Source organism: Taudactylus pleione, unplaced genomic scaffold (assembly GCF_031769625.1).
Source record: "Taudactylus pleione unplaced genomic scaffold, aTauple2 ptg000138l, whole genome shotgun sequence".
In the NCBI taxonomy this organism is placed as follows: Eukaryota; Metazoa; Chordata; class Amphibia; order Anura; family Myobatrachidae; genus Taudactylus; species Taudactylus pleione.
In genome coordinates, this window is record NW_028284540.1 from 12,691,347 (window position 1) to 12,715,832 (window position 24,486).

The 24,486-nt window shown below is 40.3% G+C and overlaps 1 protein-coding gene across 1 annotated transcript in view; it reads right to left on the minus strand.

Moving 5' to 3' along the window:
* GLI2 (GLI family zinc finger 2) overlaps positions 1–24,486 on the minus strand; it is a 240,405-nt gene that overhangs the window by 53,879 nt on the left and 162,040 nt on the right. The window contains exons 3-5 of the mRNA XM_088473666.1: positions 20,024–20,129; positions 6,599–6,795; positions 542–733 (exon numbers count right to left, since the gene is read on the minus strand). Coding sequence (XP_088329792.1) covers positions 542–733; positions 6,599–6,795; positions 20,024–20,129 — 495 coding nt within the window. The remainder of the gene's footprint in view (positions 1–541; positions 734–6,598; positions 6,796–20,023; positions 20,130–24,486) is intronic.

Consider the following 24,486-nt stretch of genomic DNA (forward strand, 5'->3'; position numbering starts at 1 on the left):
AAGTATCTAATGTTATATACATTGTCTAACATTATATAAACTGTCTGAAATTATATAAAGTTTGACATTATATAGACTGCATAAAGTTATATAAAGCATCTAATATACAGTGTCTAACATTGTATACATTATTGTCTGACATTATATAGACTGTCTAAGGTTATAAAATGTGTCTGGCATTATAAAGAACTAGTGTTTGTGACCCATCATTTGCCGGTTCACTAGTCTCTCTCTCTCACACACAATGTCTAAAGTTTTAAAGAGAACATGGTATACAATACAATGAGAAGTTTACAAGGATCCATTTTAAACACCCTGGTGGCCCAGGTTTTGGATCCCAAACCATGAGTTAAGAACTCTGCTAAAGCCTAATATTCAGGGACATTTTGTTGCAGTTGTTTTTTTGCTACATATGGCCTTGTTTAATTTCTCCCAAATATACATATGACACCATTCTAAATATAAAGGAACAGCTACACAAGAAAAACCACAAATAGGAAATCTGGATGCATCACTGGCACCCTGGCATAAAATGACTTACCATCCATCGGTGTCAGGTAATCGTGCAGGTGGCCTGGAGTGCCCACTGCACCACTTTGCAACAGGAGCTCCCCGTAGGGACTTGGGTGACTTGCCAAGAGCGTCATCTGGTGATAGTAATCCGCAGGGTTGATACCCGGTGGTGGGGGAGCAATACCAAAGATCCCCCTTTCTTTTAAGTGCTCATGTGCCACTGTGGGAAGAGACGGCAGAATTACTCAATGACTCTCCATCCTAACTTCACCATTTGGAAGCATTAGTGAGGATAATGAGTGGTGAGAGTCAGACAAAAGTCTGCATCCCCATTTTTATTACAGAAATGTTAGTCATTCACTATTTTTAGTCCTCTTTTTAATGAGAACTTGACATTCACAAATAAGTTTGTTTCCCCCACATCAACTAAGAAGCAGAAGCTGATTTCTGGAAAAAGATATATGTAATGAGTAGAAAAAAAACGGCTGAAACAAAAACAGTTCTGATAAACAATCACAAACAATCATCATTTTGTTTTACTTTAATGATGTTTCTATTTTACTTTGTTGTTGTGTTAATGCTTAAAAACATCTACAATTAGATGGAAACCACATATGAACAGAATACACACATGACAAAATGATTCGGCATCCGTGTAACAACTGGCATCTAACTAAGACATTGGCCGGTATTCAATTTGGCAGCAAAAAGTCTGTGCTGGACTTTTCGCTCCACATCGCTGATTTTCCAGAAATAAAGTATCGGGCGCATGCCCGGTTTATCCCCGTATTCAATTAGGAAGCAGCTAAAATGGGAGCCAGCAGTAAGTATCGCTAAAAATTCGGGAATTTTCGGGTTTTGTTCCTAGGACACCCCTAAAGATCTCCAGACATGGTGGTTCACTCTGGGTACCCCCGTTTAGCCCTGCAGAATGTGTTCTGCATCTTTAAATAGCTGCGCAGGTGTTTTTCCCAACATTAGAAAAAGTGATGCAGAAGAGCACTTAGGTTTATTTTTTCATTTTTTTAACTGGTCACATCAAATTTGGGGTATTTGAAAATGGGTACTAGCATATTTTTTACACCCTAAACTCATTTTTTTTTTAATTCTGCAAAAATTTACCTGCTGCTAATAGCCTATTCTAGAAAACAACCTGCCGCATACTTACAAAATACCCCTGAACCTATTGCAAAATTTTTAAAGACTGTTCCCCATTTTTTTTTCTACCCCAAAATTAAAATATTTTTTTTTGGGGTGTCCCTATTTTTTTTGTTTTACTTTTTTTGACACAGTTCGTTTTTATGGGCTATTCCAAGGGGTGCAGGCTATTTTTTTTAAGCCTGCACCCCTAAACCCCAATTCTGCACTTTTTTCGCCATGTAAAATATGGTGAAAAGTTATCCCCATTTTTTGAATACGGGCATAATTGAAATAGGCGAAAAATGATGTATTGCCGATTCCGACTTTTTGCATCTTAATTAAATACTCCCCTTTATCAAAAAGTGGCAAAAGCTATTGGGCACATTACTGGGTGGTGCTAAAACTGAAAGGAAAACTACATGTGGGAAAATATTTTTTGCATTTTTTTTTTAAAAATAGATATTTTATTTAATTCAATGCCTTTATTAAAGTTTTTAACAATAAGATAAACAATAAAATAATAAAATGAATTGTACATCTCAGAATACAGCATTCATATAGAACAGTTATCACAGAAGCACCGCCACAAGATACTTGACAGTAGAAGCAGCATTTGCTGTTACGTCTCTTAATAAAAAATTGTATGCAATGTTTTAAATAGATGAAAGCTGCATAAGTTTAAGGATATATGAGTCCTGATTTTATGGATGACTGGCTGTAAAATATAGCCCTTATGCCAGACGGAAATGTGTCTGGTTAGTTTAATTTACAGTTAGAGTTTTATCCAATAAAGTCTGAGGGGTGTGTCTTATAGAGTAGTTTATAAATAGGCAGTTTCTTCTTCTAGAGTAATCCTTTCGGTTTGGAAGTCCCACCCTTACGCCCACAACTTTGCTGTTATATGTTGTTTGTCTCATAACTTAATATTTTTTTAATTCAGGGGAGATGCAGCTAGGCGGGAATGCGCTACAATTCAGTGGCCAATTATGGCACAAGAAGTTACTGTGGGGCACTTGATTTAGTAGCGAGTTTGTCCTGCCTAGGCAGAAGCGCTCAGGCTGTTTATCAAGAGGGCAACATGAGTCCTCATGGCGCACGTGTGTTTAAGGGGGGGTGTATTAGTCGTCCCACATCTGTGCAGAATATTCATCTAGAGCTGTGAGTTTGTAGTGCCTTCTTAGCCACCAGTCAGGTTAATTAAAAATTCGGTCAATCAATAAAAGCTGTGACCTTTATTCCAAAAGCTAGGGTTGTCACTGTCATTATGTCTATTTAGTTTACGTTAAGGGTTATTATTGATGGTTAATTAACAATAAATGAATGGTTGCCTTAATTTGATTGATTTGTTATGGTGTCCTCTGCAAGAGTCTTCTAAGTATAATAAACTAATTTTATCACATTGCAACACAATTTCATTTCTGTCTCCTGTATCTGTTATATGATAATAGGATGCACGGAGCAGTGATTTAATGTAACATTACTCATGACTTCCACCAAACCCTTGTGCATCCAGAGAACTTGAAAGTTCTCCGGTTTCCGCTTTTTGTATAAACACCCTTATTAATGTCTCAACCGCTCCCCGTGATGCTGAAACAAGACACGTGGAGCTTGAGATCTGCTGGATGCAACTAGTCTCGGCGTCTGGCTCCCTGAATACTAATGCTTCGCCAGAGCCAATTATAGAAGTTCTCACAGCTGCAAATCCTCAAAACTACACTCGGAGCTCCGAAGAGGAAAAGGCGGGTTCGGGAGGAAAAATAAATAGTGTCTGTCCAAATTCATTCAAGGAGAAAATGTTCAAGGCTGTGAACATGGATAGAGTCTTAGGGGTATATTTAAGTGCAGGTTTTTAGAAGTGGAGTTGTTGCCCATAGCAACCAATTAGATTCTACTTATCATTTGTCTAGCACCTTCTAGAAGATAATAGCTAGAACTCTACTTTTAAAAATCAGCACTTTAGTAAATACACCCCTCACAGTCAATAATTAGATATGCTGAGGAGAGGACATTAGATGATATGACTAAATCCCCAGTATAAGTCTCAGCTTCCAGAATATTTCGTAGAAGTGGAGCGATTTGAAGACAAACTGTCAAATTTCATGTAAATCGAGGGGGGAAATTGGTATAAATATATATATATATATATATATATATATATATACATACATATATACATACATACATACAGTATATATGCGGCCCAGTTAACTTTTCTGCCAGGCGGGTAATTGTACCCTATAGTTTTGGCTCACTTCTTGCACTGATAGAGACAGGTGAGATGAGAATGATTAGGCAAGAACTTCTCACAAGCTTCTGAATACTGTAGGTCCTTTGTGTGACTAAAATGTGTATTTATCATTTAGCTCCCCCTTCTCCTGCCTAATGGGCCCTGGGCTAGGTGTGCAAATTCCTGAATTTTGTAGAATTAGAACATTACTCTACAGTCTGTCTCGACACACCTGGATTAATACTGTGACTGAGTGAAAGAATCCACACCCAGTGGTCGCATATCAGACAGGAGCTGAAGAGAACAGGGAATATCCTAAACCACAATAACACTAAAGTGTTTTGATTGCTGCTTCTATAAAGTACTTCTATAACTCTGGTACAATTTTCCCAGTTAAGCTCTGATTTTTGTTCCTGATGCACCCAAATTAATAGAATTAGTGGCATCAGTAACTGTTTCTTATGCATGTTTAATATCATGGGGATGGTTGTACATAAAAGCAAATCCCACTGGTAATTTTCCTCTTATTTAAAAGTTTTAAAGGTCTATGTTTTAATAATCGCGATAATGTTGTGATTATTAACAGTCCGTATCGCAATAGACTTTTTAATTTTAAACAAAAATGTCCCTTCTATGTACTAAAGACAACTCGCAGGGACAGTGGGAGCGATACATACTGTCCCTGCAAGTTAGATCCCAGCTACACATTTGTGAAAGACTCCTCCTGGGAATCTGCCACTGCGCATGTGCATGGTGTCAGTCTCTAGACAAAATGCTTGATAAATAGGCCCCTTAGAGTTCTGAAACTAATCTGTTTTGAGATCCAAAACCTGGGCCACCAGGTCATTTAAAGTGGATCATTTTGTTTATTCGTTCAATGGTCTCTTATTACTGATTTTTTTATGTATGTTTTTTTTACTATAAAGTGGGGGCAGACAGTGCCAGGAAGAGTGGCTTTGAACTTCTCCCTGAATTAATGTAACATCACAAAATGGTTGCATTGTTATATGAATTAAGCAAAAAACAGTGATGGCGCAGCACTAAAACCTTTGGTGGTGCTATGTGGGAGTGCACAGCTTTGTGACACAAGATGGCGGTGTATGCAGAATAAAGATGTGGGACTTGGTACAACTCAGACCCCCAACGTTTGGGTATGTTCGCTCTATAGTAAAACCGAACCGCCCATCTCTAACGGAGAATATACAAAGTTGGAAAAGAGCTGGTTTAATTGAAGACATTGCTTAAAGTGTACAGAGAAGGTGCAATGGTGATTCTTATTTTTCAGAGCAGAGTAACATTGAGATTTTGTTTTGTGGAGCAATATTAGTGACATAAAAAAAGGATATAAAAGGCACATTTTTAGTGTTGGTCTTTGCTGTGTGAATGGAAGCGTGGCCATTTTCACTCTGCAAACTTACTTTTTAATTAGCTACAAACTGGTGAACAGACGAAATACATACAGTAGCATCCTGATGTCCCCTCACTCTCAGGACACTTGTAAAACCAACAGTTTCGATGTCCCCTCACTCTCAGGACACATGTAATGCCAACAGTTTCAATGTCCCCTCACTCTCAGGACACATGTAATACCAACAGTTCTGATGTCCCCTCACTCTTAGGACCCATGTAATACTAATAGTTCAGATGTCCCTCACTCTCAGGACACAAGTAATACAAACAGTTCAGATGTCCCCTCACTCTCAGGACACATGTAATGCCAACAGTTTCGATGTCCCCTCACTCTCAGGACACATGTAATACCAACAGTTCTGATGTCCCCTCACTCTTAGGACCCATGTAATACCAATAGTTCAGATGTCCCTCACTCTCAGGACACAAGTAATACAAACAGTTCAGATGTCCCCTCACTCTCAGGACACATGTAATACCAACAGTTCAGATGTCCCCTCACTCTCAGGACACAAGTAATACAAACAGTTCAGATGTCCCTCACTCTCAGGACACAAGTAATACCAACAGTTCAGATGTCCCCTCACTCTCAGGACACAAGTAATACAAACAGTTCAGATGTCCCCTCACTCTCAGGACACATGTAATACCAACAGTTCTGATGTTCCCTCACTGTCAGGACACATGTAATACCAACAGTTCTGATGTCCCCTTACTCTCAGGACACATGTAATACCAACAGTTCTGATGTTCCCTCACTGTCAGGACACATGTAATACCAACAGTTCTGATGTCCCCTTACTCTCAGGACACATGTAATACCAACAGTTCTGATGTTCCCTCACTGTCAGGACACATGTAATACCAACAGTTCAGATGTCCCCTCACTCTCATAATACAAATAAAAATGGCCTATAATTAGCAGTATTTTTGGAGAAAATAAAAAAAGTTTCAGGATAGATGCAGATATAAACGGGTCATAGGTTTGTTATCCAGAAATGTATCTGATGTAGAGGTAAAGGAAAGTATGCAGAGAAACTGAAGGTGTTCAGGCTTGACCTGGATGTCCCACTGTTTGTTGTACTTTAGGCGCCAGCCAAGAGTTCAAAATGCGAACAAGCAAAGTTCCATATTAATATAATCCGTGTATGTCTGCATCATATGGGTTGTGTTTGCACCTACCCTGAAAGCTTATATCCCACTTCCTATGTATACCCACATGTTTTTAGTCATTGGTAGTACTGAAATAAAAACAATATTATATATAATGGTCTAGATGAGGTATAGTCATAACACCTATATACTTACCTTCAGCTGGGCTGAGACCCCTGGCGGCAGAGATCATGGACAAGGTGGGGCTACTGTGGACAGACCTCAGGTAATGTTCCATGTGGGGACTCACATAATGGTGAGCGTGGCTGAATTCTGTGGTGCTCACCGGGTGAGGAGACAGGCGGATTAGGGAGATGTCAGAAATGACAGGACTGCCACTGAGACCTGGGGGGCTGTGAATGAAGCAGACAAAACATATGTTACTGTTAAACAAATGTACATAGAATACTTGAGAGACAATGACTGTCCAACTTTATTTGCAACATGCACTTGGTAATCAGGTAAACGCTCCTGAGACACTTTACAGCAATATATTCTGCTGAACTAATATATGGCTAATGTCAAGAGAAGCCAATATATATGTGCCTTGTTTACGCCAGAACATGTGTTAAACAGTGTTAGTAGTAACTGCTCAAGTCACATTACCAAACCCATATACAATTTTTACTAAGCCTTGGATGGAGATAAGGTACCAGCCAATCAGCTCCCAACTGTCATTTTTCAAATACAGCCTGTGACATGGCAGTAAGGAGCTGATTGTCTGGTACCTTATCTCCATTCACTTTTATCTCCATCCAAGGCTTAGTAAATAGAGCACTAAATCTGGGTACACACCTAAAGATTTTCTGTTCAACCATCAAACTAGTTGATTGGTTGGAATGAAAATCTGGTAACATATGGAAGTAAATGATGATCAGCAATTTGCTCCTAAATGCCAGAAAACAGATGAAATGGTCATCAGACAAGTTTGATAAATGTTTGATCTAAACAATTTGTTCAAACAACAGTTTTTGTCCATTTTCCGGCATTTGGGAGCAAGTTACTGATAGTCATTTGCTTTCATACCTTACCAGATTTTCATTCCAACCAATACTCTAGTTTGATGGGTGGACAGAAAATCTTTACGTGTGTATGCACCATTAGTCTGCTATATCTGGACAATGTCATTAATAAATACTAAGGGGTAAATTTACTAGAGCAGCAACTTTTGCTAACTGCCTCTTCTCGGTTGGTTTAACTGCAGAATTTCAAATGGCAATCATGTTACAAACAAAACATCCCATGTTTTGCTTTTTATATAGTTGCAACTACAAATTTTGGGGTGAAACATGCAGAGAATCAACGGCTTGCAAAAGTCAGCACTTAGTAAGTGTACCCCTAAGTCACATTTGTGATGTAAAATACAAGAGGATATGCAAAAACAAAATAAAAGTAATATTAATCTCAATTAGTTATATATCACTTGTCTTCTTTAAAAAACAAATTGTGCTGTGGACCGATTACAAATATCCAAAATAACTAGATTGCAGCAGCCGCACTTATTAATAGTAATAGCATCAGTGGGAGGGATCAAGTGCCTGCTGATCGTTGTCCTCATCAGTGCGTATTCTGCCCTAGGGATCAAGCACCTGCTAGTATATGCTGCTTGCCTTTGTTGTTGTCATACATGAAACGCTTTTGCATGAACACACCCTTAATGTACTTGGCCAATGTTTGCACTCCCCTTCCCCAATTGTGGTATGTATAAGGAGTTGTAAGTGCAAAATGCAATCAAATCTACATACAGATTGATGCATGCGCAGTACAAAAATTTCCACATTGTGGCATAAAATACCTGTATTTCTACACCTGTATGTATATGGCGGCTGCCATATTATCCCATGCAGTACCATGCAGGACAAGCTGTCTAGAGAGGGTTAAGATGCAATAAAAGCCAAGATTCAAACAGAGATGTACAACATCTATGCCCCAGGAAGCAGCCACGGCTGCACTCACTAGAATCTGATTTTACAGAGCTCAGGGCCTGACTCAGAGACGCTAATGCAGTCACTGCTGTGATTTTCTGCGCAGCTGCTGTGCGAAAATAATCTGCCTGGAAATTAATTGAGACGCCCACTGGTGGCTTCGCTGATCCAAGCAAGTGCGAACAAACACGCAGCGGTGCTCGCAGATCCCTTGATATTCGGCCATCTGAGTAATCCTATTGTTACGCAGAATGGCCACGGGAACTAAGACGCTGACGCCATATTTTCTGCGTATGGGATCGCAGATGTAGGCAGATACATGCCCTGGAAATGCTCTCCATATTTTTGCCGCCACTCCCTGTTACTTCCCAAACAACGACCTCTGTCTGTCAATCAGTCGTGAATAAATCCTCACTACAACTGAAGTCACATTTGAAGGTAATTCAATCGCCACTCATGCACATTGCGGCTTAGACGCATATACAGTTGGCCAATAATTGCTCAACTGCATAAATATCGGCAATGCGTACGTATATGACTCAGGCCCTCAGTGAGAGCTCTGAGACACCTCATGTATAATATGGTCAGAGACACAATATCAGTAGTAGGATACAACTGTTTGCGTCCACGCCTGATGCTAATGGGTGTCCGACGGAGCAATTTCGGAGTTGCTTCGATCGGGAGCACAGATTTCTGCTCGTACCCTCCTGAAATCGACTAAAAGTCCTGATTTTGGGCACCCAAACTGCTGTTTGGGTATGCTAACCAGGGCTTCAGACAGGTTGAGCCATTTTACACAGCTATTTCAGCGCGACATGCGCTAGAAGGCATGGGTGCCCACGAACAATTGAATATCGCTCCCTGGGCCTGATTCAGCTTTGGGAATAGAGTGAGAAAGAGCACGTAACTGTGAACCAGGACAAACCATGTTGCAATGCAAGGGGTACAAATACATACATGTTATTTTGCATGTAGGGTAAATACTGGCTGCTTTTGCATGTAGCCCACAAAAATGCCGCACAGCTTTATTTTAACACTGCAATTTAGATGTCAGTTTGGACACCTCCCTCCCAAATCTAAATCTCTCTGCACATTTTACATCTGCAGTGCAGCATGGTTTCACCAAGATGATCAGTTACGTGCTGTTTCTCACTCTGGGCCCGATTCAGACCCGGTCGCAAGCGCTGAGCGCTCGCAACCGGGTCGATGTTTGCCCACTGGGCATGCGCACGACGTCGCTCCGGGTCTCGCACCAAAGGGAGCGAGCTGTCTATTGTGATTGACAGTTCGCCCCGTTTGGAAAGCGGGCAGGGGGGGTGGCTGGCCAAATGGGGCGGCCACACTGACATCACCAGTGATGTCAGTGGGAGAGCTTCAGGCTCTATTAGAGCCAGAAGCTCTCTGGGGCTTGCGGCCATGAGACCCTACAACAAGGGTCTCGTCGCAAGCCCGATGGTCGCGTTGGTCTTGACCATCGTGACCATCAATGTGGCCGCTCGCAATAGCTGTGGGTGGTCATCCATAGCTATGCAAGCGGCCAGGAGGCCGAACAAAAAAAAAAACACGCCCTGATTCAGAGCGAGCGCTCGTTCAGAGCGTCCGTCTCTGAATCAGGCCCTCTATTCCCAAAGCTGAATCAGGCCCCCTGTTCCATCACTTTAGATGGGAGATGGGGTGAGATAAAACAATTGATCCATTTTACACTTCAAAATAATGTCCTGCAAAAATGTTAAATCCCTGACCCATTCCCTGCAAAAAGTGTTAAAAGTTCTGATGTCACAGGTAGGGGTAAACAGGATTTTCTGAAGGGGTTTTTACATTTTTCCATTCCCTAAAAAAGAAAATATTAAAATACAGGAATACAGGTGTGGTATAATAGATAGTTAAACGGTCGACAATGTCTAGATAGACACCAGGCGCCAAATGTAATAAGGTGACAGTTTAGAAAATGAGAGTTTAGCAGTAACCTCTCACACTTTTTAAACTCGGCCAATGTAATAAGAGTCCGAGAACATGGAAACTCGCATGTTTTTAGACTGAAAAAAACTCTCACAATTTAAACTCTCATCCAGATGTTTTCCCATTTTGAAGATAAAACTCGACCAATGTGAGAGTTTACTGCTAACCTCTCACATTTTCTAAACTCACCCTAGTACATTTGGCCCTAGATGTTAGAGCAGGGGTCTTCAACCTTTGGCCCTCCAGCTGCTGTGGAACTACAGATCCCAGGATGCCCTGCCAGAGTTTTAGCATGCTGTTATATCAAAACGGTGGCAGGGCATGCTGGGATGTGTAGTTCCACAGCAGCTGGAGGGCCAAAGGTTGAAGACCCCTGTATTAGAGTGACAATAGATTTACAGAGACAAAAGGTCGACACACTAAAGATCGACATGGAAGAAGGTTGACAAGTACAAAAGGTCAACGTGAAAGTGGTCGCCACACAAATGGCCAACACATTAATTTTCTTTTTTAGTTTTCTAACACTAATCTTCACCCTAACCTTAACCCTCCCTTTGGTGCCTAACCCTAACCATCGGGGTAGGTGCCTGACATTAACCATCCCTTCTAGTGCCCAACCCTAAACCTCCTGTAAGTGCCTAACCCCAACCATCCTCTTGGTGCCTAACCCTAACTGTGGGGGTAAGTGCCTAACCCTAAACGTCGGTGGAGGTGCCTAACCCTAACCCTCCAGTAGGTGCCTAACCCTAAAACAAAAAAATTGTGTGTCGGGCATTTTCATGTCGACCGTTTGACCCTGTCGACCATTTGTACCTGTCGACCTATTGTCTATCTAACGTCTGGTGTGTATGTAGACATTTCGACCTTTTTTAATGTAGATCTATAGTCTGGATACCATGGAATACATACATGTTTACATAATGTACAAATACTGCAAGCAGCAACCATTTCACATGCAGGAATAATAAGAGGAGCTGAGATACACCTGAAACAGGAACTGTTGTAGGGAGAGCATAACAGTCAGAAGGGATGGCAGTTGGCATTGTAGCATAAGGAACAGTTGTACTGAAGAAAGTCCAGAGGGCTGCCCTTGGCATTAAATGATATGGTGCCCAGTTGTTTTACAGTTCTTAGGAATACCAGCTGTGAAATGAAGCCAAACAGCTGGACTCAGCAGAACAGAGAAATTGATGGGAATTAATGGGTTGTAGCAGCATCGCCATGTCTGTCACACTCTTGGGTCTGGGAGAACTGGCGGCTACTAGTACTTAACTTGCAAATGCTATATACAATCATAACAGATCTCTGCAATCTTATGTTTCACTACATGGAGTCTGACTAAAATGTTCCACAATGGCTGTCGAGATACAATCTAGGAGGAATTACACCTAGGCCCCCTCATTCCCTCAAAAACAATACTAGGGTCCCTTTACAGTGTAAGTCTGTAGGGCAAGCTGCTAAGATAGTGCCCATAGGAGAAATTGGGTGCAAATCAAAGTCTGTTTTTGCCCAACATTAGTATAAATAGCAGTTATTATATTTCATCATCACCAATCTTATATTGCCTTGCGTGCTGTGTAGTGAGTAATTATCTGATAATTAAAATTAAATAATAAAGCAGTATATCCACATCCCTCATATCATCATAGAACTATACCAAAAACATTTGTCCCAGACAAGTTCTGCACTAAAGCAACAGTAATAAAAGTGTATGATTATAATAATGTACCATTCCAAAATCAGTTATATGAATCTCTCTGTCCTATGAAAAGAACACAGTATATGGCAATGGAACATACAGGCCACATAAACACAGTCTGTATATTTATTTTATAGGCTAATGCTGATATTATTACAATTTACAGTAAAGCTGCAGTAGGCACAACCTAAAAATGACATAAATAATATATAAAAATATACAAAAAATGTAACCTACAGGAAGTATCAATGTTTCTGTCCTATATTCAGAGATTCATGTGGAGTTTTATGTGCACACAGCTGATCATACAACTCTAATTACACATTTGATATGTTGTTCTCTTGAATACAGGCAAACATTTCCGGTATAAACTTGGGAATCTTCGAAAGAGACAGGGCCCTGTAACAAGAGGTAAGAAATAATACCTCTTTGGAAATTTTTCAGACAGAAATGATGCGGCAATGCTAGCTTACGCGAAAACCGGCCATACAGAAAGTCCTGGCTAGACGTCATTGCTATGCATACCTCATTCTTCCCATCTCTATAATGGATTATTCAGTCTCACTTAGCTGCACCACCCTCATACTCCTGGTAGAGGGGAGGATAATCTGAGCACAATTATTTATTTATTACACTTATTTATATTGCGCCAACAGATTACACAGCGCTTTACAGGGAATGTTTAGTCATTCACAGCTGGAAACCCACACAAGTAGCACAGCCTTGGTCAGAAAAGAACCCATGGCCCAAGTGCTAACAACTGCACCTTTACGTCACCATGCGACCTTTAGCATCTGGAAAAGTAAAGATGTTGTTTGAAGGAGGCCGGAGGGTGTAATTTAAAGATTAAAGCAAAGTAGCAGATATTAAAATAAGAAACATACAGTACATTGTTGGAGACAGGGAAGTAATGAAACCAAGGCTGAGGGAAATAAACATATTAAAAAATAATTATTATTGAGTTATGAAACTAAATATATTTGAATGTGAGCCCTAAAATATTCTAATATGAGCTCCAAAATATTTTAGCTAGTACCCGTTAACTTACCTTATTATATCCTGTTATACCGTATATATGTGTACAACTCATTTTAATGAGGTTTAATGTTATTTTTGCTATTATTAATTACATTTAATTTTTTTAGCAACAACACAAGACTGGGGGATGTAAAAGCCTGTGACTTGCAGGCTACTACATTTTCCCCCCGATGTGTTAGCAATATACAGATAAAGAGGTCACTGCTCATAATCTATAGGGAAACAGGCATTTAATACATGAGATTAATTACACTTACTACAAATTGGATCACTCAAATAGCAATGGCAAAAAGTGCTTAGTGGGACTATGTGATCCAGTACAGGTAGAGGGATTTTTTGTATGGAAGCAGAATAAATGTAAACTTGAAGTATGTACTGTTTTGGTAATGTGGTCTTTCAGCCTGTACATTTCCAAGACGTGTTCCTCTGCATCTCGGATCTTTGTCTAGGGGCAAACGCACATGGTGGTAGGAGTGTCATAATTGAAGAAAAAGTTCCTGTCATCCCTTTTTTGTGGGCTGATATTTATGAGGATGCAGTTGATCACTTTAGTGCGGAACCAGTGATATCACTGAGGCATGAGGCAGTGCAACAGCTGCCTCACCTATAGGCAGGTGACAAGGCATGCTAAAACCTTTTCCCAACAACACTTTTTTTTATTTCCTGGTACATTGAAAACTTGACTCTGCTACGTTACTTCCTTAGAATTAAAAACAAATCTGCATTCCGATGATCTTGTTTGACCAGAGAAGATTGGGCTATTTACGCTTTGCTGTGTAATTGTGTCATGTTTGGAAATAAAATTCTTAATTTGTCGCTTACACTCGTCTGGTTTTAATTTACAATGATAAATGTTAAGTAGAAGCCAGAAAACAACGGTCAGTAAACAGAAGTATAAACTTCTGTCTGAACAAACAAGAAAATGTGTTCTGTGTTTTCAGGAAGCAAAGCTTATTTCTGGCAGAAAATGTATTCATAACAAATTGGGTTCCCACTTATTAAACTGGACCTGCCTCCAAAAATGTAACATATTAACCTAGAAACCTGAACACTTGGGAGCTTTATATATTATACTTTTGAGGTGATGTGGATCATAGTTGTCGACTCTTTGAGGCTTCCCTTCCAGAAGGGGAAGGTCCCAGGGGCAGAGGACATGGCGCCATGACTAGCATCATCTTGTCCTCACCACCACTGCAAAATGCAGCAATTCATTACACTGTGCAGGGGGAGGTGGGACCATGTTGATGCGCAGAAAAGGGGGATTGTCTGCTATCCAGGGTTACCTTTAGAGGTAATCACCGGGCAATTAGTAAGATTATGTCCATCAATAAGATAGCAAAATGCATCTTGTGTGCCCCCCCATATAATCAGCAAAGTTACTAATTGCCTTGTGAAATTCACTTATATAGTTGTCAAAACAAGTGTAAATTTTTTGGATGTCACCATAATTAGAGGGAAATCGTTTAACTACTACTTTTATGGCCCTGATTCAGCTTCAGACAGAAAAGCTAAGATGCTCGCAAACAGCATAGCTATTCCGTCTGTGCTGATCTGGTAATGCAGCAGGAGTCATCACGCCTCCTGCTGCATTACGTATCCGAGCTGCGTTGTCCAATGCAGCATCGGATACTCTGCGGACCATCGGCCCATGGGGTCACGCAGCCGGCCATCGATGCTGCGAGGAAGAAGCCAGGAAATCTCCGTCAGCCTGCGGAGATCCTGGCCTCTTCCCTCCCCCTCAACGGCGGCGACACGCCTCCATTTCAGTCACTGACAGTCTGCTGCCAGTTTACGTGCAGGCTTGCAGACCCGTTCTGCACATGTGCAGCACAGGTCTGGCGCCTGCGCAGATTCCCGATCATCGGGAGTCTGCGTTCAGCGCTGATTTAGGCCCTATGTACGAAGCCTACTGACAGGAACAATTTAGTGCTAGCAAATAGTGCACATCCAAAACCCTTAAAAGAAGCATTGCCATACTGCATTCACAATTTTTATATATTTCCAGCAGTAGGGAATCAATAAAACAGATTGATATCATGGTAGCTAAATTTATTTCACGAGAATATGCACCAGTTAAACTAGCTAAATTAAAAAGGAAAGCCGTCTATATCCCTCCAGATAATATCTTGACCTACAAAACCTGGAAGAAAAAGGGTAATAAGCATATTTGGGTCGACAATTTTAACCATATGAGCACACTCATATAACTCTATAAGTAGGCCAAAAAATGATGACCCATGATTACATCAGACCCAGACCTCAAGGTACTAAAAGATTCATCCCTTCTGACATGTTATAAAAGAGGGACAATTTTGAAAGACTACCTAGTCCATATAGACATCACTAATTTTAACAAACAACCATCTACATAATTTTTAGGTCCCACAGAACATGGATGCTTTGAATGTCCAAACTGTGTCACTTGTCGCTATCTACAGGCAGGCAATTCCATTTTCCATCAATATACTGGATCAAAAATATCTTATTCGCCACCAACTGACATGCACAAGTAAATTTGTAATTTACACTATCACATGTCCTTGTGCTCGATTATATGTTGGTAAAACGGAATGATGATTCAAGGACCAGATGACCCAACACCACTCAGCGATTAGAGCAGCCCTCCTTTAGGACACAAGTGAACAGCCGGTGGCAAGGCATATTGCCCTTGCGAAACACAATTTCTCAACATTGAGATATCGAAGACCATGTCCTTCCTTTATCTCAAGGTGGGGACAGATCCAAAATCCTTTTCAATCTGGAAGCAAAATGGATTGAAAGACTGAACTTATTGACTCCTAAAGGCTTAAACAAGTGTTCATTGTTTTTTTTTAGTAACATGATTATCGCATTTTATATTATTATGTACTCTTCATAGTTTATTATGGACATGTAATATATAATCAGCAGTCTTCTTTGTAATCCATCTTATTAACAGATGCAAGAATGGATGTAATATTATTGGCCGAAACATCGGCATCATACATATGCTTTTTGTATATGGATTGTTTATTTTCTAGTGTTTAACTTTGTATCAGTAATATCAGCACTTTATCATATTGTTACAATGTTCACAATCATCGCTATCACTTTCAGTAGCATGTTATGCCCTGTTTCTATGCAGCGGGACTTGCTGACCGGACACAAAGGAGCCGCATCTAGCAACGTGGGAGGTGGGGGTACAAATACCGGTGACTGTACACATACCTTTTTGTATTACGTTGCTCGACAAAAGCAGAATAATATAGCACACACACACATATATGTATATATACACAGTATATATATATATATATATATATATATATATATATATATATAAACTACTAGCATATTCTCACAGTTTCTATTCCTGGATAGACAGAAGTCTGCGACCAATATCACACATGAAGTGAATTGGCAATATCTCAAATTTAATTTCTAAACGTTGCACATATCTGGTAAATCATTAAGCTCAGCAGTGTGACATAATTACTCTGTGTACAAGGTGCTATATACTGAGGTGGATCTATAATTTCACCCTCTCTTGTGTTTACTGTATTAAACATGCAAATACACACTAATTACCCATTGCAGCTTGATTACTTCTAATTTACTGCAGACTGAATAACATTGTAACAGGATGTAATTAAGTGCTTTGTTCAAGCTTGTACTTTCTGTAATTATTTGCTAGCATGTGTAACACAAATGACATTTCCCCTGTGTAAACACAGAAGAGCCCCTCGCCATGTGGCACATTCCTTATCAGATAAATATCTTGGTGATTATTACGTACAAGCAGTAATAAAATAGCCAGTTTCCGTAACAGATAATACTCTCTATGGACCAAATGTTACAGCCTGTGAGCTGTGGCAAGTGCTGAAATGTAGTTTTGAAGTGCCAGTTTTTTAAAGGCAAAACAGCTAAATTGATTACATCTCGGCACTTGTCTTAACTCGCAGGCTATTACATTTGGCCCTATATGTAAAAATACCAATATTAGTCCATTTCTATCATTACAGGGTTTCCAAATGGACCAAAAATTATGGTCTTGCTCTTACTATTCAAAACTTACTGTGCATTCTAGCTGCAGTAATCTGTGCACTTGTCCATAAAAACAGACATGTGACGTAAGCAATGACAGCATTGTTCTACATCTCAGCAGTATTACATTTGTAAATAAGCCTTTTTTGTGATGCACAGGTAAAATGTCCTAAGGAGTCAATAAAAGGACCACAAGCGACTGGTCTATAATCACACTAATGCCCTTTTAATGCACCTGTAATACACATTGATGATCACTCATCTGGAATAGTGGCAAAAATATGAGGTTTAGAACCTGATTCAGAGCCGCACACAATGCAGATGCTGAGCTATTTTTTGCCTCAGTGTGTGTGCAAAAAGCCTTAAATTCCTGCCGTGCATGTGTTACAGTTAGACAGAGTATACGCACAAAGGCACTGCTGTGATGGAGACACACGTTATCAGGAAGTCTTGGAAAAATTCTGGGCGTTCCTGATGGGTGACTGGAATGTGGCTAAACAGACGCCCTGAGATGGTCTATCTTATTGGCGTGATATGGCAGTGTCACGGGCGGGCTGGTGAAAGGGGATGTGTACACAGACTCAGCTGCTCACATAGGAGGCCATACACTGACAGAGAAACTGCACCAGTTGGTATTTCGGCGCCTCCAGACGCTGACAGTGGATGTCTCTACACAAGGGAAGGGCTTTGTATAAAGTCGTAGAGGGGTGACCGCCATAGACGATGACATGGCGGCGTCTGTGTCCACCTCTAAATCAGACCACTATTTTGCTCGCCCTTAGGGTGTTTATACTGGTGACATCAACAGATAAATGTACCTAACACATGTTCTACCCGTGACATGGATTTTGCATGTATTACATAGCACAGTAACTATAGATTAAATGGGAAATTCGTACATTAAATTCTAATTGATAAGAAGACTAACATACAGGTGTGTTGTACACTACACAGAAAATAATAAGCATAAGGTACAGTATATCAAAGAATGACAAAACCAGGAAAGGTACTCGAGAAGTCAAATCAAAATGTGGTAATAAAGTTAGAAAATAGCAGTTTTACCTTCACCTCGGTTTTGATGGTGGAGAAAATAATTTCTTTACTATATGAATGTACAACAATGTCTAATATATTATGAGAAATAAAACATAAAAATATCAGAGACTATCAAAAAACCCAAACAGATCTGTAGTTTTTTCCTTTAGTGCCACAGAGAAGCAGTTAACATAAAATGCTGCTACTGTTTGCACGTTCTTACTATGAATAGAGAGTAATAAATCAGTAAAAATATTGATTGTAGAGTACATCAGGTCCTTTTGTCCCACTTGTAATAGGTATACCTCTGACATACAAGAATGAAGTTTCATGTGTCAGGATTTAGAAAGGTCCATCGTAAACTTTAAATACTCACAAATGTACCTGTCCTTGTAACACATTTTTTTTATAAAAAAATATAATAGAACATACAGGGTCAGGGAACCTGATTTTATGCTGATTTGTTTATTAACAAGAGCAAGTTAGCTAAGTAAGTTAACTTGAATGTACTCTGTGCCCCCAGTGGTCAATTTAAGATAAAAAAAAAGGCTGATTTCGGCATTGCAAATCAAGAACTTCTGATTAAAGAAGCTTTTACAATATTGAAGAATATGGTCATTTAATGTCACATCTTCTTTTGTTTTGTTTTGTAATGTAAGTAACCCGTGTGATACATGCTTGTTGTGATATGGTGCTGGGAGAATATCCAATTTGGGGATCGGGGTTAAAATCCTTTGGGAGGTCCAAGAAACAGTCCTTTGACTTCTATAATGCAATATTTCATGAGACATCTCATCCTAGAGTGTTTGGAGTCACAGGACAATTCAGGACACAACCCTCTGACAAGTCACAGCAAGCAGCCAATCTGCCCTTATGACTTACACTGTGCATGGCTACACTTCATTTGCTGTGCAGAGCTCTGTAATTAGGTGTGTTTGGAACCTGAGCAGATGCAGACAGTCAGGATGTGGGTTTGATATATGAGGGGTCCAGTGTCACAATCACATCACATTAATCATCAGAGCCAAAGACCGGGGATGTTATTTTTCCTACAAACACCAACTACAATTGACTCTTTGATAAATAGCATCTTATTCTGCTTCAATTTGCATTGGAAGGGGACGAGAGGAGTATGAGCAACCAAATCACCCAAACATGTCCACAGGAATAAAGATATCATCCATTGAAGGGTTAAAAAAAATGTATAAAGGAATCCGCCAAGATAGCAGAACAGCTTCAAATTCCAGGAACTTTCAGGGGTTGGTACGGTTTCAAAACGTAAAGTTAAATCTAAAAACTGCTGTAAATTTACATTTCACAAAACTATAAGAAACGGTCCTGCTGGTTTCCATTCTAAATTCTAATCTACAGAATAAATAAAATTATATGTGTTGGGGGTCTTCATATTACAGAAGCAATAGCTTCTACAATACGTTCCAAAATATTAAGTATCTATATGACAGACATAGGGGTACATTTACTAAGGGTCGATTTTCAGTTACATTCTATTTTGCGGTTATTGTGATTTGAATTGGTGGCGATTTTGACAATCAGATATTTACTGAAGGAAAAATCATTGGTGTTTGTGGGTAATACAATGCATGAGTCTTTGTATGATTTTTGGTTAATTTTGGGTTCTTTAGATGGTGAATAAAACACTTTTAGAACTTCAAATAGAACTTTAAATATAAACCAATGCACCATCTAAATCAGAATGGAACCCAAAATCAACTGTTAGTAAATGATCTACTTTGAATACAAACACTGTGGTCGATTTTGTGGGGATGTTGGTTCTATTTTGGTCGATTTTAAATGTAACCAAAATCGACCCTTAGTAAATTTACCCTAATAGACACAGACGAGATATTACTGTGTATTTGTCATAGACAACCCTAAACCTACCCATGAATGGCGTGGATTCCATGACTCTCGTAGTGATATCTCCCTTCCTGGTGCCGTATGTCAATAGGAAAGGGGGCATGGAATGTGGGGAACAGATGAGCTGGACCTGGGAAGAGAAAATAAAAAGTTAATGACACATTTCACCAAACATGACTCCTACACTGACACACTGTGAAGTGAACCTGCACGGAGGACAAGAAAATTGAAAATGCACATTGTTACCAGTGAGGTCTGACTGACACTGTGATTGTTGTTTACCATGTTGTTAGTCCCTTATATATAATAGCTGTGGGCTCAGAACCTGACGGAGTCATCAACTCATACTAAGCATAGTTATGGACTACAACAAAAAAATGACGAATAACTGCCCTTCTGCTAAAATGTCACAATTATTATTCTGTGATTCTCTGAGCGTTACACTTACATGTTCACTGTTTTTGCTATGCACTTTTTCAGTGTTTGGGTGTCACAACGTGGACAATTTATGGCCTGAACACAGAAGCAGTTTCTCATTAGTTACTTTGTTTTTCCACTTTTATTTTTCCTATGATTAAAACAAAGCAAAATGCAAAACAACTGTACACAAATCTAAAACACATGTATCGCCCAATAGAGGATTAATTAGGAGTACTGCAGAGGGCATTGTGGGTCAGTGGTCAGATCAGAGGATGAAAACAGAGTCTAAACAATCCAGTTGGGAGCTGGAGTGTAGAGAGGGGATTATTATGTTGCAGCTGAGGACTGAGCTTGATTAGTGTCTCGCCATTCTAAACTGAGACCCAAGGAGTCTGAGTTGAGTCCAAGTCCAAGTCTTGAAGATAGCCCTGACCTTGTTTGGTAGAGGAAGAGTTTAGATGGGGAAACAAGCAATGGCATTTACACCAAGCCCAAAACTGCTATGTTGATCTAAGATGTGGGTAGTGTCAGGTGACAGAGGCCTCAATAGCATTAATGAGAGCAAAGAGAAACTTCAACATCAGTGTGGTACCTATATCCAGAGGGAGAGAACAGAGAAGGGTAGCCAACCTGATAATGTGGAATGTGGAAAGAGGAGTGAAAGAAGCTACAGTGGACAGTACATAGGGTGAGAAGAAGAGTCATTACCACAAAACATTAAGCTTTAGATCTTGGGTAAAAACATATATTTTTGTCTGTTATTATACTTATTACCCAGACTTGCTTTAACACTTTTTTGTCCCCAATTGAAAATCACAATGGAATTTGCTGGTGTAATATAAGCGGTAAGAAACAAATACATTTATATTTACCTTACAAGCTTGTGAAAAGGTCTGTAATAAACAGCAAGTTACATTGAGAGACGGTCTGGTGCCCATGGTGACACCAATTATACTAATCGGAAGTGTTACACTCATGATAGTTCATCATCTACCTATCTCCAACTATCATGTTCAAGAGGCCGTTCTGTACATTTCCACACACAGAGACCAGAAATATGATGAGTCTGAGCTGGTTTGTGGGAACCTGGGCAGATGGCAGGTTATAAATTGGGTCTAAAGACAGAGTGACAGGGCCCAGCTGAGCCCCACATCACAACACCTGTGAGACATGTGGATATCCATAAATCAACCTACACATTTCCCTGTATTACAACTCGCTCAGTATGATAATGCACACACAAACACACAAATTGAATTATTATTCAGGCAGTATCCTCTATCCAACTTCAGCACAATACCTGTGTAGTTTGTTATAGCCCCTCAGAAACAAGTCATTGAGTGGACAGCCTTGGATATCACACCAATGGGGAAGCAAATAAAGAGCCAGAATCAATCTTCAAAAGTCCACATGTGAAACGCTGAACATTTCAAGCTGAAACCTGGGAGTGATCCCACAACATCATCTGAACCAAAACTCAAATCTGCTGTCATCAACACTACAGCGATCTAACATATGCAGAGGGTCAGCTCTTAAGGAGAAAGGCTTTGCTAAAGAGCTTACAAGGCACAGTTAAGGTAAATACAGTATTTATTATGTGAACTAAGATAACACAGTTAAATAGTTTAAAATATAATAACTAAACTTGCCCATGTAGAGAGAGTTTAGCGGAGTATCATGGTATATGTTGTTCAGTAGCACTAGAACTCGGAGTAGACTTCCCTATACATAATAATATCCCATGTCACAGTGATACTAGAACTGAAGGGGTTACTTGGCCTGTTATATGTAGAATATCACATTCCTCAGTGTTCAATGCCACTTTAAGCCCCCTCACAGTACGGTTACTGTAGAACAATGTGGGGATTTTACGCCTGGTTACAATCCAGCCACCTGTCCCGCATTCTTCCCACACTCTCCTCTGCACTATGTCACCGGAGGATGGAAATATGTGCAGCAGAGGGACACAGCTGCTTCTGTATCTGGAGCCTATGCATTAGAACTATTTTAATAAAAGAAGTGGAAGATACAGGGGTGGTACTCCCAGCAAAGGTGGTACAATAAAAGATTTGTCCTTAGACATAGAATTGCTAGGTTGGAAAGATTATAGTTAACAGTCAAATTTATTCGGGTTTAGTCTTCAAATACTTATATCATTTACACTGTGTGACAGCCCACCAGCCCACTCCCTTCTCATCATTTTAGCTGTACATTGGTAGATTTATTAGGAAGATAAATAGCAGATTTCTACACAATCCTGACAACTACACACAGTGGGATGAACAGAAAATGAATCGGACGGATCTCTGTGCACAGAAGCAAACAGCACATTTATGCATTTATAGCGCATGCGCAGATGCAAACTTAAACATATTTGTCCGTCCTATTTTGAGTTGTATGGAATTTGTTCAGATCAGTCTATCCTTGAATTTGGACATTTCAAGGAGGCATCGATGACAGCTCAAGGGATCACCCTGTGTTGTGGGAGTGTCATGAGTGTGTGTCAATTCTCTGGGCCTGATTCTGAGATGGCCGCAAATGCAATTTTCACGCAGATCGATTGTTTGCCATCGTGCATGCGCATAAGCTGCACTGCGTGTCAGAAGAGCTCCCAAGGGTGCAGCAGGGCAGACCTGTCGCACGGGGAAGATGGCCGCTGATGTTACCGATATTTACGCAGGCATGCGTCGTCGCACACAGGTAAGGCGGCAGCAGTGGACGTCTTTATGCTCCGGTGATCTTTGCTAACATTAGTATATTTTCGCTGCTGAGTTGCGTACGAAATCACAGCTGCGATCCCATTAGCGTCCAACTCTGAATCAGGCTCTCTGGGCCTGATTCAGACCCGGACGCTATAGACGGTCGTTCAAAAAAAGGGGCTGGCTATTTAAATTGTGCGCTCGCTCATTGCGGTTTGTTGACGCCTCTATGAGCGAACGAAAAATGCGCTCGCTATTTTGTAAAGACGCCCCTTTGCCGTTCGCATCACACGTCATCTCCGGTATTTATTTGATTAATTGGGTACATCGAAAGGCATCTGAACTGCTCACAGTGCTTGTGGTAGGTTTTTCCTACCGCTATCACTGCGAGCAGTTCAGGCTAAAAGACAACCAAGTGATGTGGTCGATGACGCTCCTTTACTAATTATGCATTCCCATTAAATGCCCTTTTTACTGTTAGGCACGCCTGCGTTCGGATCTCCGCTCCCCCGTTTTCAAGCACCTTCCACTGTTACCACCCACAAACGGTACATTCTGTCAATCAAATTAGCAGCCCCTCGCTGTTTTGCGAACGCACGATTTCCGACCGCAATGACTGGTTTGCACATGCGCATTACGACCCATACGCATCCACAGTTGTGCGAACATCGCTCAGAGCGAACGAGCGGCCGCTTACGAGCGGCTCTGAATCAGGCCCTCTGTGCATACGGGGAAGGGAAGTCTCTTTCTGACTGATCTTTTGAACCTAGTATGGGGCAGTGCTAATACAGATGATAGCGATGGCAGCGATCGTCATAAAATCAATGAATGGCAGGGGTTTCCACTTGTAGATGCAGGAACCCACGCATCAGCCTTAATAATTTTTCCATTAGCAAAAGTTAAAAAATGTAGCTTCCATTACTGCCTGCCCTTATATAACCAGCAGTGAAACAGGTCATGTTGGAAGGTAGAAGACAGATTGAGTTAAATTAAGGGTTTTTAATTATTTTGGGGAGTTTAACACAACTTTCAAACCTAAAACTTTACATTTAGAAAGCACAAAAAAAACTCTACTAACATAACATTGTGCATTAACCCTTTTCCATCCCCCACTAATCCAGAGACTCAGAGAGACCATGTGCTGCGAATAATCTCAGTGAAAGTTGCTGACTGTTTCTCTTCTCCTGGAACAGGAAGTACTTATAGGAATAATAATAATAATATTCTTCAGGGTTGACCCAGAGTCATGTAATTAAAAAAAGATTTTCTGCCTCAAATTGAAAGAATAAGAGAAAAAGAAAATAGAAGTGAGGAAATTAGACTCAGGCAGGAATTTTCTGCAGGAGATCTGGCTTCCGGCCCTAATAA